Consider the following 16,556-nt stretch of genomic DNA (forward strand, 5'->3'; position numbering starts at 1 on the left):
TGAAAAATAACTTGTGATTCCATTTCAGCATTTTTCTTGGCAAAGCTTACTGTATCCAAACGCAGACTTATTTCAGTTTCTTTTTTTCCATCATCATGACTGTAGAAGTTTATATGCAGCCTGGTCGGTGAATTTCATGCCAAAGTAGGAAGAAGCATTAGCTGAACTTGAGCTTCTGATGAAAAGGTGACAGCATGTTGCAGTGAGGACTTATTATTGAAGGTATTTTTCTTTCATCTGCATTTCTGAAAATATTAGAAGACTTTCTTCATGAGTTTTCACTTTTCAAAATGGTGTCTGAGACATACTTGATGGAGCGTTGTGTATATATGGTCTGAAATTGAGTGAGTAAATAAGTGGACTTGAGTTGACACAGAGTGATGTTATTTTTTGCACCCGTGGTCAATGGTGTTCTGTGTGATGATTTAATCTTGACTTTGTGAATTGGGTCTCTTTTGTTTTATGGTTTTATTGGTTTTGAATGAGACCCTCATGGACATTTTTTTTGTTTTTTGAGAGAAACCCTCATGGACATTTGAATTGAGTTTCTTTCTTAATGAAAGATCAATCTAAACTTGACATTTCTCTTTTGACTTGATATTCCTATTATTCTGTGGTCAATGGAACATGCTTTAGATATTATTAGTTTTTTCTTGTGCAATTTGGTTTGTTTTTAACAATAAATTCACAGCCAAGAAATTGCGGTTTTAAACTTTTGCTCGCTATGATTTGCAGTGTTTTTAAAAAGGAAACGTGGGAGGGGCCACTATTTTTTGGGGCAAAAGACAAAAGCAGCTCTCTAAAAAGAAAGTTTAGAATTTTTTTCACACCATATGCAACGTTTCTCTGCTTTACACGTAGTCTGGACTGAACCAACACGCAGCGCTTGTTGCTTTTGATGAGCAGCTGCAATCTCAATAGAAAGACAAAGAGGAGCGAAACTGATGCTGTGTATGGCTCCTTCTTCCCTCCGAAAGGCTCTTTCTCATGGTATCTGCAGCCGTTGCGCAAGCCTTCTCTCTTGCCGAAGCCTCTCTTCATCACCACCATCGGCTGCTGAGCACCATTCTGCAGAGGACGGTGAGAAGAGAAGCAGCAGCATTCATGGGCCCTTCTCTTCTCTCCTCAGGAGCCGCTCCGTTATCCGATTCCGCGGCCCCGACACCGTCAAGTTCCTGCAGGGCCTCCTCACCAACGATGTCCGCCGCTTCGCCGAGCCCCCCAGGGAAGAGCTTGCCTCCTTTCCCACTCCCAACCAGCCCCTACATTCGACTCCACCCGTCTACTCCACCATCCTTACCCCTCGCGGGCGCTTCCTTTACGACTTTTTCCTCTATCGTCCGCCTTCCCCCGAGCAGATGCTGGATCGCACTGGTGCTGGCCCTGGCCCGGCCGCCCCTGAGATGACCCTGTTTGCGGATGTCGATTCCCAGTGCTTGGACGAGATCCTGGAGTACTTCAAGAGGTATGCAGGAAATTGGGACTGACCATCTTGAACAAATATATTGATATTTGCAGAATTGGATGCACCCACTTGTCCAGAAACGGGGGGCTAAGTTGGGATATTGCGTTTCAGGAAATTGGGTTTACCCATCTTGAACAAGGCTGTTGCTATTTGCAGAATTGGATGAACCCACTTATCCAGAAATGCAGGATAAGTTGCGATACTGCATTATGGAGCATAGTGTGATATCCTAACTTTCCCTTGTTTTTTGGATAAGTGGGTGGTACCTGTTACTAGAGAATGGGTGTAGTTCTCTTAGTGGCCTTTTGAGCTATTACTGCATATAGGTTTGCGTTTATGTGCCTTGGGTTCCAGGTTGGCTGGGGTAGGTTTTGGACATTGCCTTGTGAAACATAATGGTATTCCAGCTTTATCCCACTTTTCTGGATATGTGGGTGCATCCAAGTAAAGGTACTATTATTATTTTTTGAATTGTCTTGATGATAACTCATAGTTAAGACCGATCAATTAGTTTTGATGCGCTTCTGTGAGTAATTGATGCTTAAATTGGTGAGAATGACCCGCCATTGTTTAGAAGAGATTCCAATAAATCTCTTTCATATGTGAAAGGTACCGCTTGAGAGCAAAGGTTGATATAGAGAATGTGGCTCAAGAATTCTCTTGCTGGCAACGCTTTGGAATTTTTGACGAGCCCTCGTCTACTGGTGAACCTGAGGCGGCAGCAGTGGGTTGGGGCGGTGCAGTTGATGATGCAGGCAAAACTGCTGCACAAGGAAATAATCTTGGATGGAGATGGTTCAGGGACCCTCGGTTGGCTTCCCTTGGTTTTAGGGGGATTTTCCCATCTGATACATCTCGTAAGATTTCAAGGCATTAAATGTCTAACCATTGTCATTCTCACATATTGCATTTCTCAGTCTTATTTCTTGAGAACTTGTCTGCAGTTATTGGTTTAACTTTCAAATACATCACTTAACATATTGATGGTGATTCTTCCGCCTCCTGCAGCACCATTGGTTGAAGCCAATAAGGAAGTCGATGAGCATTACTATGTTCTATGGAGAATAGAGAGAGGTGTTGCAGAGGGTTCCACTGAAATCCCCAAAGGTGCATTGCTTCTCTTACACTTATATTCATGTTATTTAGATTGCTCCTGTTCTCTTATGCCTAACAAGTGCAGAAAAATCGAAGAAAATTCTTCTCTATCATGAGACCAGAAATGTGTTATTTGCTAGTTGTTCACATTTTCTTGGTTGAGCCTTTGTTGTTGTGGTCTCCATTTATTGCTCATGTTATAAATTTATGTAGTACAGAACCATAGATAGACATCAGAGTATGACCCATTTATAATTAGTAGCACACTCTCAAATGTTCTCTAGGTTTATGAGATGGATTTGGAAAATTTATCTTGCATTAGCTGTGTTTGGTGCAGGGTTATCGGGAACATTATATGACTCGGGGAAACACTTCCTCGAAACACGTTTCGGAAGAGTGAAACATGGTGTTTCCGAAACGTGTGGGGGAAGCGACCATTTTAAATGGGTAGTGTGCTTCCTGTTAATGGGGAAGCTCGCTTCCCATTTAAAATGGTCGCTTCCCCACACATTTCGGAAACGCCATGTTTCGCTCTTCCGAAAAGTGTTTTGAGGAAGTGTTTCCCCGAGTCATATAATGTTTGGTGCAGGGTCATCAGGAACATTATATGACTCAGGGAAACACTTCCTCGAAACACGTTTCGGAAGAGAGAAACATGGCGTTTCCGAAACGTGTGGGGAAGCGACCATTTTAAATGGGTAGTGTGCTTCCTGTTAATGGTGAAGCTCGCTTCCCAATAGCAGAAAGATAGTTTCTTTTTTTGGGGCTTGGACAGTTTTAGCCTTCGATAATATTTTTTTACCGAGAAAATAAGGGACTCTGTTTTTTAAAAGGGTAAAGTAGTAATTTTGGTTCTTGTGAAATATCAAAAACAAAAACCGAGTAGGGTTTGGGGTTTTCAATTCCCAAACTCTACCCTCTCTCTCCTCTCTCGCTCAGTCCCTCTTCTCCGGCGAGCTCTGGCGAGCTCTGGCGACCTCCAGCGACCTCCATTTGTCTTCAGGTACTCTCTCTCTCCATTTGTCGCAGTCTCCCCCCTCTCTCTTATTGGAACGTGAAGATCTGAAGATTCAGATATGGATCCAGTTGGGCCCAGACCCAAATCACGTCCAAATGAGTCTTTATATTGTTTTGTATGTTCCCTTTTTGTCCTTTGTTTCTATCATCTTAGAGATAAAGGTTGCAGGGAAATTCTGTAAAATATCAAAGAGGGGCTGTTATAATAAAAGGATTAGCTAGACGTTTTCTTCAATATTAGAAGAACGTTTTCTGAGTACTCCTGTCCATCATATTCTTCTCATCTTGTTCTGCAGTAAACCTGAGATAAAATGGTGAACCATATTCTACATGGTATCATAGCAGGGCCAGTCGATTGGATTCCTTCCAGGTATGTCCTCATAGATCTTGTTCTGCCTTTTGGGTAACCCTTTTCCAAATCTCTTTCTATCTCTCCAATCTTCTCTTTTCTTTTCTCTACTTTTTTGATCTTCTTCTTTTGGAACTTTGATCTGACATTGATCAGATCTGATCAGATCACATCTTTTTATTTTTCCAAATCCCTTTATTTTTATTTGTCAAATCTCTTGTTTTCTCTATCTATCCTTTAATCTTTCCTTTGATCTCTGGTCTGACATTAATCAAATCTGATCACTGATCTGACATTGATCAGATTTCTTCTTTTTCTGAATTCTGTTTATTAGATCTGATTATCAGATCTGATCAGATTCTGGTACCAGATCTGACACAATGCCTGTTTCTCTCTTGTTCTTTGATATAAGATCTGATCAGATCTGAATACTGCAAGTTTCCCTGGGCTCTTAATTTATTTTCTGATTCATTTTTGTATCTGTCCTCTTATCTTTCTGTTACATATATATCTTGACCAGAAAGTTTCGTTATATATATATATATATATATATATATATATATATATATATATATATATATATATATATATTGTCCCTTGTTTTGACCTACTTTGAGATTTATTCAACATCTGTTCAAGGCTTCTCCCAAAAAAAAGAAAAAGAAAGGGGTTCTCGTCTATGCCTTGATACATGTTTAAAGTAAGTAGTTTGTTTGATTTTCTTGTGCAATATTTTCCTTATTACTGTCTCAATTCCATCTTATTGTTAAAAAAAAATTGCTTGTAATGGATTTGAGCCCTTCTTTCTCTCCAAATCTGTCCTCCAATTTTCTTCTGCAGCTTGTCTGAAAAACTCAATAATTCCAATTTTCTGATTTTGGAAAATGCAAATTACTCCTTCTATATGGAGTCTAAGTATATATATATATATATATATATATATATAAAATACCTGATAAGGGTATTTTGGTCTTTTTACATAGTTGCTTCTAGAAACAACTATTTCAAATAGGGTAGATTTTTTTTTATTTTTTCTTCTTTTATTTTTTTCTTTTTTTGTCTTTTTTATTAAGCATTTGGGGTCCCACATAGAGTCGACACCATGTGGGAGCCTCCAATGGCTCTCATTTTCCCCTTTTCTTTGTGTATAAATAGGGGACTTCTGCCCCTGTATTCTTGCTTGTGAGCTCCCTTACAATAAAGTTATTTACTTTTTACTTATTTGTGTAGCCTTTTAAAGGCTTTTTGTATTGTCCCATAGTGGACTTCTCTCTTATCTCTCTTGTGCCTTTGTGCTTTTTCATTATTGGATATTGTGAATGCATTAGCATTCTTGTATTACATTTTCGCATACTTCATTACATGGTATCAGAGCCATATGGTTCTTGTAGTTGAAGTAGTGACAACGCTCTTCCTTTTCCTTCCATATCTTGTCCGCACAATAGAATCCAAGATTGATCTCTCCTTCAAATCGGCATTTGCAATGGAGAATAATCTCAAAAGGAAAAAAAAACTTTGGGGTTATGTAATGGGTTCTATTCTCGAACCTCAACTAAAGCTCACAAAGATAGAAGGAGGTCAAGAGAAAGCTCTTGAGGGAGATACTCGCCTCAAGGCCATTGAAGAACATAAAAAAAGGTGAAAGATTGGGAGAGCAATCATGCAAAAATTCTTGCATGGTTCATGAACAATGTAAAACTCAAGGTATGTGCTAATATTGCCAAATTTTGTAAAGCCAATGAGGCTTGGTTCTTTATGAAGAGTATGTATACCCAAAAAGATATCGCAAAAGCATATTTCTTGCAAGAAAAAGTGAGAACCACCAAACAACGTGATTTGAGCATTCAAGATTACTATGGTGCTTTAAATCCTCTATGAGATGAATTAACACTTTTAGAGCCTAAGTGGGTTGCCATTGAGGATGTGGAACTTAGGCAAAGACAAATGGAATAAGAAAGATTTTTTCAATTTCTTTTCGGGCTTCGTCCCGAATTTGGGCAAGTTAGATCCTCCCTTCTACATAGATCTACTCTTTCTCCTTTGAAAGATGCTATTGCCGAAATTATTCACGAAGAAACTCAGCTTAGCATGAGTAAAGGTATTGATGAGGTCTTAGTCGTGTCTAAACCCGGCAACAATGTTAAAACATATAAACCCCCACACTTTGGGAGGCAAGGTAACTATACCAACAATAATAACTACGGTGGAGGTAGAAAGATGATTGTTTGTCATCATTGTAATAAGTCGGGTCATATTAAACCCGCTTGCCCCAAATTGAATGAAACTTTCAAGTATAAGGTTGCTTCCGTTGAAGAACCACCAAAAAAAAAGATGAAGGCAATAGTGGAGATCTTAAAGATACACTTGGACAAATTTCCATAGCTCTTCAACAAATTCTCAAAGCTACCTCCTCTACTTCAGGTGCCGCCATTGCCTTCACATCACCCCCCGATACGTATTCTTGGATTTTAGATTTGGGAACATCTTTTCATATGGCTCTCTATGAAAATGCTTTAACCAATGTATGCACCAATTCAAAAATATCTTGTGTCTCTATGGCCGATGGAACCTTTTTAAAAATAAAGAGTATAGGAACATTAAATCCAAAAAATTCTCAAATTTTTTTGTTCCAAAAGTTAGAGTTGTTCCAAAACTAAACCTAAATCTTTTTTAGGTTTCTCAAATTGCCGACCATGGATGTGAAATATCTTTCTCATCTAATGATTGTTTTGTAAAAGATCTCCAGTCCGAGAAGCTGATTGGGCAAGGCCATAGGAAGGGAGACCTTTATTTTATGGATTATTTGACTCTTCCTTCAAACTCATTTTGTACTTATGTCCAAGACAAAAGTATTAAAACTTAGCATAAAAGACTTGGACATCCAAGCTACTCAAAAATATATCTTTTTTCTTTTAAGAACAAATTTTGTAACGAAAAAGATATGACTTGCAAAGATTGTATTCTTGAAAAAATAAAATATATTCCATTTCCAACTAGAACCTTTGTTTCAACAAGACCTTTTGAATTGGTGCACTCGAATGTATGGGGTCCATCTCCGGTTATGTTTAAGGGTGGTTATTCATATTATGTAACATTTATCGATGACTTTACTAGGTATATGGATTTATTTTCTTAACCTTAAATCAGAAGTTTTCTCATTTTTTAAAAAGTTTTGCATAAAAGTTAAAAGTCAATTTCAAAGTAATATATCTATTCTTATATCCGATTCGGGTGGAGAATATTTATTTAATGATTTCTAAAATTACCTAAAGCTAAATGAAATTTGTCATCAAAGATCTTGTCCTAGGACACCTCAACAAAACAGTTTAGCGAAAAGAAAACATAGGCATATTGTAGAAACTGCTAGAACATTACTTATTTTTAAAAATATCCCTCAAATTTTTTGGGCTGAAGCCGTTCTAACCTCCACTTATTTAATAAATTGTATGCCATCATCTACATTAAAAAATATCTCTTCTTATGAAAAACTTCTCAACATGGCACCAGACTTCAATCACTTATGAGTTTTCGGTTGCAAATGTTTTGTACTTTTACACAAAAGAGATAAGTTGTCTTCAAAAGCGATTGAGTGTGTTTTCCTTGGATACAGTGAAAATAAAAAAGGATATAAATGCTTTGATTTAAAAAATAACAAACTTTATGTTTCCAAAGTTGTGACATTCTTGGAAGATAAAAATGGTTTTGAAAATCTTGATAAGATGAAATTGACTATATGTTCTTGTATGATCTTTCTCCAACGGAAGATATGCACCCTAATGATGATTCATTGAATCATTTTAAAATAATAGATGATACACATTATGAAAACTCTAATATTGAAACATCACCAAGTAGTGATGACATCATTGATAATTCTAAAAATCTTCAAGTTTATACTCGGCGTGAGCAACACAAACCTATTAGTGCCTTAGAAAAAATTTCTTAAAATAATGAGTCTCTAGAAAAAACCTCTTTTAGACGATCTACTAGAGAATCCATTCCATGAAATAGGTTTGTATCCTATGAAACACTATCACCTAATTATAGGGCTTGCTTAATAACTTTACACTCCTATCATGAGCCCGTACATTAAAATCAAGCCAAAAATATACCACATTGGATTGAAGCCATGAATATAGAACTAGATGCACTTAAGAAAGCTAACACTTGGGAGGTAGTTAAGCTCCCTCTCAACAAAAAACCTATTTGATGCTGGTGGGTTTTTAAAGTTAAAACTAAAAGTGATGGAACTTTAGAACGATGTAAAGCAAGATTAGTAGCTAAAGGATACTCACAAGAATATGATGTTGAATATGAGGAAACCTTTGCACGCATAGCTAGAATGACTAGTGTTTGGACCCTAATAGTTGTTGCGTTAACCAAAAAATGACCTATATATCAATTGGATGTTAAAAATGTCTTTCTTAATGGAAAACTAAATGAAGAAGTCTATATGGATCCTCCGTTGGGATTTAACATTGAATAAGGAAAAACTCTTAAACTTTTAAAAGCATTATATAGTTTTAAGCAGGCTCCTAAGGCCTGGTATGATAGATTCAGTGATGTCATGACTAGTCTGGGTTTTCGTTCATGCTATACTGACACTGCACTCTTTGTGAAAAATGCAGGAACTAGTTTTGTTATTCTTCTACTTTATGTAGATATGATTATAACAGGGAATGATAAAATTGGAGTTAGTAATGTTAAAAATATGTTAAAATATAATTTTGATATGTCTGATTTAAGATTCTTAAGATATTTTTTAGGAATTGAAGTTGAATACTCTCCTAGAGGGTATATACTTTCTCAAATGAAACTTGCTGCAGATATATGTATTAAATCTGGAATTTTAGATGATAAGAAGGTGAAAACTCCTGAGGTGGTCAATGCAAAGTTAAGACTTGAAGATGGAACTCTTCTTGAAGATCCTACACCTTACAGACAACTAATTGGATCTCTCATTTATCTGCTCATTACCAGACTAAATATAGCTCATGCCATCCACTCTGCTAATCAATTTCAGCATGCTCCTACAACTGTACACATGAGTTCTGTGCTAAAAATTGTTAGATATATCAAGAATACCATTACTAAATGACTATTTCTATCATCATCCTCATAATTAAATTTACTTGCTTATACTTATGCTGATTGGGGGGAAAACCTTAATGATAGAATCTCAACTATTGGTTTTTGTGATTTTTAGGAGATTTTCTGGTTACCTAGAAATGCAAGAGGCAACAGAAGGTCTCGTTATCCTCTACTGAAGCCGAATACAAAGCTATGACAACTCCAAACTATGAAATTAGTTTGGTTACGAAATCTTCTTAGAGGCATGAGTGTAAACATCTCTAGTCCTTCGAAGCTATGTTGCAATAATAAGAGTGCAATTTACATTGTCAGCAATCATACCTTTCATGAGCGCACTTAGCATATAGAGATGGACTACCACTATGTACGTGATGAATATCTGGAGAGGAACTATTACATTGCCTTATGTCACATCAGAGTACCTGTTGGCGGACTTCTTTACCAAAGCTGTTCTTGCTCTCCGTTTTATTTTTCTTCTTAACAAACTTTCGGTCATCTCCCCGTAAAGTTTGAGGGGGGTATTAAAATATATATATATATATATACATATATACAATACCCGATAGAGGTATTTTGGTTTTTTTACATAGTTGCTTCTAGAAACAACTATTTCAAATAGAGTAGATTTATTTTTATTTTTCCTTTTGTTTTTTTCTTTTTTGTCTTTTTTATTAAGCATTGAGGGTCCCACATGGCTCTCCTTTTCCCCTTTTCTTTATGTATAAATAGGAGATTTTTGCCCTTGTATTCTTAAGCTTGTAAGCTCCATTACAATAAAGTTCTTTACTTTTTACTTATTTGTTGTGTAGCCTTTTAAAGGCTTTTTGTATTGTCCCATAGTGGACTTCTCTCTTATCTCTCTCTTGTGCCTTTGTGCTTGTTCATTATTGGACATTGTGAATGCATTATAATTCTTGTATTACGTTTTCGCATATTTCATTACAAGGATCTATTGGGGCACTTGGATGGATCCGTCTCGGTTCCACCAGAATTTATTTTACAGGATAAAAAGGATGAGAACGAAAAGTCATTTCTTAATCTCAAATCAAGAATCTAGAGTTTGGCAATTGGATGAAAAGAGATCAGGCTCTAGTTGTGTATATTACTTCAACTCTTTCACAAGAAGTTTTGATCAGAATTTCATATGATTGTACGGCTATGCAATTATGGAAGTATTTGGTAGAAACTTATTCTCAGATATCATAGTCCAAGGTAATGTTTTTGAAGCGTGAATTTCAAAATTTAAAGGACACCACCACCTCTATCATGGACTATCTTAATAAGATTAAGAGCATAACCGATCAGTTGGCTTAGATCGGATATAAGGTATCTGATAAAGGCAAAGTACAATAGACCTTAAATGGTTTAGGGCCAGAGTATCATGTATTCTTTACCACTTTGGAGTGTCTTGATGCTCTCCCCACTTTTGAACATTTGAGGCCTAAACTTCTTACCTATGAGATGTCTCTTAAAGGTCTATCGGACAGTATGAGCAAAGGACATTGAGATTCCCAAAATGTGCTTTATACTTGATCTTTCTGTGGGAGAGGCCGTGGATTTCGTGGAGGCAGTGACAAAAATAATGCAGCAGGGCGAGGGTTGTTGCCTACTCCAAATATACCTTTTTTAAACAATCAAGCAGGAAGAGGCATCCCTACCTATTGTGTGTGCAAAAAACCTGACCACATAAAAGCAAATTGTTGGTTCAAGGACGATCCCAGGTACAATACTCAGGTGAACATGGTTCAAAATAAGCCAGATGGTGGAAGTTCCAGGCAACAGCAAAAGGCACAATCCAGTGAGACCGACAATGCTACGTTGGATAAACATGTGTTATTAACAACTCTCAATGGTTTAAACCTAAAACAGAATGACCAAGGTATATGGTACATCGACTTTGGGGTAGCCAACTACATCGGTAATGATATGGGTAAGTTTTCTGACTTAATTCCTTATCATGATAAAGGCAATGTTGTTACTGGAAATGGAACTCATCACCCCATATCTCACTTTGGTCCAGTGTCTATTCCTATTTCTAGTTCTAAAATCCTTTCTCTATCTAATGTTCTTTATATTCTCAATATCAAGAAAAACTTGAAATCTATTTCTAAACTTGTTAATGATGTAAAGTCAAACGTCTCATTTACCCTTGATTTTGTCTATGTGAAGGATCTTATCACGAATAAGACGTTCGCTGAAAGGGAGGGATACGAGAATATTTACATCTTCAAAGAAAATTAAGCTGGAAAAGCCACCGCCCCTAAAGTGCTATCCAAACTGAAGTTGTTGCCGCTTGGGTCATCTTTTTTCATTTATGTCTCTAATGTTGATGAGTCAAATAAGCCTGAAATGTGGCATAGTCGTTTAGCTCATTGTAATAAGTCCTTTTTGAGGAACTTGTATCTAATTATCTTATTCTTAGGTCCAGTTTATGTGAAAAGTCTAGGTCTTGTATATTTAAGTTGTCAAATATGTAAGTCATGTTTTACCTTTTTCTTTTTCTAGTAATGATACTTTCAAACCCTTTGAAGTTATTCATTTTGATGTTTGGGGTCCTGCACCTAAGAATTCATTTTGTGGAAGTAGATATTATGTCATATTTATTGATGACTTCACTCGTTATGCTTGAATATTCTTTATAAAGCACAAATATGAAGTATTCAACATATTTCATAAGTTTCATTTGTTTGTGAAGAATCATTTTCCTAATCCTATTCTTAATTTTCAATGTGATGGGGGTGGAGAATTTTGCTCAAAGGAATTCATTGACTATTTGAATGATAACAGAATTAATCATAGAATATCTTGCCCATATACACCTCAACAAAATGGCGTTGCTGAAAGAAAACATTACTATATTATAGAGAGTAGTTTTGCCATGATTCATACCAATAATATACCTATATGTTTATGGACAGAAGCTTTTCATTCTGCTATTTTTGTGATAAATAGGCTGCCAATGAAAAGATCAGGAAATAGGTCTTCATTCTATAAGCTTTATGTGAAAAACACGAATTATGATGACTTGAAGTCATGGGGCTGCACGTGTTATGTGCACATAGACAAGTCTCTGAGGATTAAATTTGATAAAAGAGCTTATGTATGCAGGTTTGTTGGGTATGCAGATGATTACAAAGGGTACTGCTGTTATGACCCTCTCACAAAGTCCATTAGAATATCCCGAAATGTGATTTTTGATGAACTGTCTTTTCAGGACGCTACTAAAGACAAACCTGTTCAGAATATGCTTGAATCTGCTCCACACACGGAGTATTATCGGCCATGCCTGAATGATGAACTTTTTGACCTTCCCAACCTTAAAGCTAATTCACAGGAATGTACCAAGTCCAACTTGAACATTGAAGAGATGCTGCCTAATGTGCAGAACAACAACCTTAATGATGGACAATCACCAGCTGATTTTCAAATATACAAAGGTGTTCTATATACTAGATGACCAAAAGAGTCAAGCACAAAATTAACCTTTAAGGGAAAGCCCATATGTTCCGAGTGATATTATTGAGCCAAGGAGATTAACAAGGATTCAACATCCAATTGAAAGATGGGTAAGGTATGACAGTTTCTTTGTAGAGCATCAATTATTTTTTACTGAAATAGTTAAACATGATACACTAAAATCTTTTGATCAGTCAAACACAAAAGATGGGTTGAGGCAATGAATGAGGAGACAAAGGCCTTACAAGAATATCAAACATGAGATGTAGTACCAAGACCAAATGATAAAAACATTGTTGGTTCAAAATAAGTGTACAAAATAAAGTATAAACCTGATGGTACTATAAAAAGACATAAACCCAGGCTCATTGGAAAGGGTTATATACAAGAATATGGTTTGGACTACGATGAGACTTTCAGTCCCGTTCTCTATGTCTTAATGGTTGATGTGAGTACGTAGCTTAACACGAGGGTCTCCTTGATGCCCGACACTTGATAGGTGGGGAGGTGTGGCAAAAACATTGGACTGCAGACAAAGCTAGTACCTTGTTTCACACGAGAGCTGGGTGTTGTGAGCGGGAAATCTTGCTGAACGAGGTCAGAAAAAGACGAAACAAGTGTCTTGTCACTCAGAATCGCACGGAAGATGGTTGACGCTCCTCTTTGAAAGATGCCAATTTTATTAATATGCATATTGGTTCACTTTTTGCCACTACTGAAGGAGCGAGTTTGAGATCCATATCCTGGATCTGGTTATTTTGAAGCACATACGAAGAAAATGAAACAAGTGTCTTGTCACTCAGAATCGCACGGAAGATGGTTGACGCTCCTCTTTGAAAGATGCCAATTTTATTAATATGCATATTGGTTCACTTTTTGCCACTACTGAAGGAGCGAGTTTGAGATCCATATCCTGGATCTGGTTATTTTGAAGCACATACGAAGAAAATTCTCAAGTGAATGCAAGTACATTATTAATGTATCTGGGTTTGGTTTCCTCATGGCACATCTGTCCAGTTTCTTAATAGAACATCATCTGCAGGTTGCTGCTAACCAGCATGAAGATCTCAAGGATCTCACCTATCATTAAAGGCTCATGCCTCGTTTATCTGCACATGAGACAATGGTTGCTTTGTATGTGTGTGTGTGTGTGTGTGTGTGTGTGTGTGTGTGTGTGTGCAAGCGTGTGGTCGCCCTTTTGTGTGTGTACTTTCCTTATAGGTAAAAGTATGTATTTTCTATTGGTTGCTTTCTGATATGGATGCTTTCTATTCATTTTCTTTCATGGTTCTCTGTTCAACCTATATTTAGAGGAATCCTAGCTGTACTTTCCTCTAGGAAGTATGTGTTTGCTCTTCTTTACAGAATTGTAATGCAAATAAAAAATTTGCCATACGGTTAGTTTTTGCCTGAAAAGCTCTACCATAAACTTGCACAGGTGAGGCAATCCCTCTTGAATACAATTTTGCTGGTTTGAATGCGATCAGCTTTGAGAAGGGATGCTATCTCGGTCAAGAGTTGATTGCTCGGACACACCACTGTGGTGTAATCCGCCGGCGTTTGCTCCCTATGATCTTTGTCGATGGACAGGGTAAAGGTACTTGTTATATGGATGGTTATCTTTGTTGATGGACAGGGTAAAGGTACTTGTTATATGGATGGCTGGGATATCTTTGCTTGCAGTTGCATTCTTTTTCCATAAGAACTGCTGATTACGGACCATTGTCATTCTTAATGGTGGTTTTATCTTTTGCTTTTTCTCAACAGAAATAGAAGCAAAGGTCAGTCGGGGCACAGAAGTTGTGAATGTTTCATCCAGTAAAGATGCAGGTTCTGTAACGACGGTGGTCGGCTGCCGAGGTATGGGTGTGTTGAGACTGGAAGAAGCCCTCAAAGGCTCTAGTTCACTGAGAATTAAAGAACAGGAGGATGTCCATGTGAAAGTTTTCTGTCCACAGTGGTGGCCTGCAGAATGGGGTCATGGGGAGGAATAGCACCCTGCCGTTGCTTAGACCTGTATAAAATCTCATATTTTCGTTCGCACTCTTTCCATCCATTGCAATATTTATGTTGAGAAGTATCTTAACCTGCCCAGCTAGCTGATGGGCTTCACAAGTCATAGAGATGATACAGGCATGCTTCAGAAAGATTGAGGCCTCAGATTCGGATGTTTAAACAGAACCGTAGAAAATTGAGTATGAAGTGGTGGTGCTACCGAGGAATTTACAACAAAGTCGACTTTTGGTTAAAGTAGCTGTAGCTAGCCACTGGCGCAAGATAACATTGTGGGACTTTTCCAACACAACTGCCAAGGCCGTGCAATAATTTTCGGACGGAATGTACACAACATTGTATAACAAAACTTCTCTAATACCACTTTTGCAAATCAATCCCTCTCTAGAGAGAGAGAGAGAGAGAGAGAGAGAGAGAGAGAGAGAGAGAGAGAGAGAGAGAGAGAGAGAGAGTCTTTTTTTTTCTTTTATGGTACTGTTATAAACGTTCACCAAATTCAATTTCATGGCCATGATGTTTGTCTGACTTCCGTGGCCAACTCTCACATCTTGCCTTTTGTGATTGGTTGTGAATTCCTTCAATCTCTGACTCTTTCAGTGGCAAGAGATTCAGTACTTATAGGCTTGCCCTTTAAGGTTCTTTAACAAGTGTGGGGCCGGTCTGTTTCTTCTCTTTTATTGCCTTTCATGACGACTGCTTGTTAGTGCAATCATTTTGTGTATGCCGTTCCATACATGCCTTGCATATGTCTATTTTATCTTCTTTGTTTTCATGCACTAGTTTGTGTCTGCATTTCTTGAGTACAGGGTCTCACTTCTGAGTAATAAGAAATTATCTTTTCTGCTTGTCTGTACTTTCAAAAATTGTCTTTTATTCATCTGCTATATGGTTATAAAGTAACCGTAGGAGAGGTCACCTCCAATGGTTACATGTCTTCCAATTCCATGTAACAAATAACTATGAATCCAAGGGATTCAACCCTTGAGTTGAAAGGGCACTTCTTCATTAGACATGCCCAATTCAGCTCCCTTTCAGGATTATAAGAAGGCTTTAGGGTTAGGTTCTATGATTTAATGAAAATATAGAATTATAGTTTCTGAAAAAAAAAATCAATAATGAAAGGCTAGAGATTGTGATCAAACTATCTATCCGTGATGACTTCCTACGTAACTGCGTATGCTCTTCGATTTGGGTTCACCCTCTTATGTATTTTAACAGTGGTATCAGAGAGCAGACTGGTCCATCCTTACGGTGCTCGAACGGTCCTTGTGCATGTATTGATTCGCAGGAATCAGCCACCATCAAACTGAAAAACGCAAAAAGGGAATATTGTGAAAGGTCAGTGATATTTTATTTTTCAAACAAATAGTGAAAAAGAAAATTCATGTTTTGTGTATGCCGAAGGGGTTTCATTTTTTTAGAATGTACCATGTCTCTGGTGAACGGCACCAAAAGTGCTCACCACTGGTTGCCTGTATAATCGGAGTGCTTCCGGCAAGCCCAAAATCCACTCTTTTTTGTACATTAACAGAAATAAACCAATAAAATGAGTGATTAAAACAGGAAAAAAAAGAGGAACAATGGATTTTTTGTGTCGTCGGAAAATTGGGTGTTGTCAGCATTCAAAAGTTGTCGACGAAGAAAAACCTTAAGTGCAGCCCTCTGAGCACTCGACATTTCCCAAAAGAGGGAAGAAACCCTTACTCAGAGAAAGAGGAGAAAAGAAAGAGCAGCAGCAAACGCGGTTTGACACGTTAGGGGCGGCACAAAAATCCTCTAAGGCTGTCTGGTCAAAGAGTGCCACTGCTCGGTAGCGGCTTGGATGGAGGATCATTGTTGGAAGCTCAAAGGAAAATGGCAGTGGTTGGTGTTTTGCCCTTTCTGTTTTTTGGAGAAAGGAAGGGTTGAGAACCTTTTACCCTTTCGTTTTTACCTATTATACCTTGCTTTTATGATTATTTAATGTTAATTACGAAATAAGTACATAAATTCATACTTGTTTCTTCTTAGGACCTGTAAAATTCTGATCAAAGTTTTTTTTTTTTTGAATAAGGACGCTAAGGCATTACC

At 37.4% G+C, this 16,556-nt stretch overlaps 1 protein-coding gene across 2 annotated transcripts; it reads left to right on the top strand.

Moving 5' to 3' along the window:
* Positions 1–929: 929 nt before the first annotated feature.
* On the top strand, positions 930–14,882 carry LOC149821199 (putative transferase At4g12130, mitochondrial). Of its 2 annotated transcripts, XM_089983239.1 has the most exons (5): positions 930–1,465; positions 2,075–2,322; positions 2,474–2,572; positions 13,912–14,070; positions 14,241–14,882. In XM_089983239.1, exons 1-5 carry the CDS (start codon positions 945–947, stop codon positions 14,465–14,467), a joined length of 1,254 nt encoding a protein of 417 aa, XP_089839365.1. In that variant the 5' UTR covers positions 930–944; the 3' UTR covers positions 14,468–14,882. The 2 variants fall into 2 exon arrangements, with proteins under 2 accessions (XP_089839365.1, XP_089839364.1); XM_089983238.1 differs by lacking the exon at positions 13,912–14,070.
* The last annotated feature ends 1,674 nt before the right edge of the window (positions 14,883–16,556 follow it).

Source organism: Nuphar pumila, chromosome 12 (assembly GCF_984573655.1).
Source record: "Nuphar pumila chromosome 12, dmNupPumi1.hap1.1, whole genome shotgun sequence".
NCBI classification, from domain to species: Eukaryota; Viridiplantae; Streptophyta; class Magnoliopsida; order Nymphaeales; family Nymphaeaceae; genus Nuphar; species Nuphar pumila.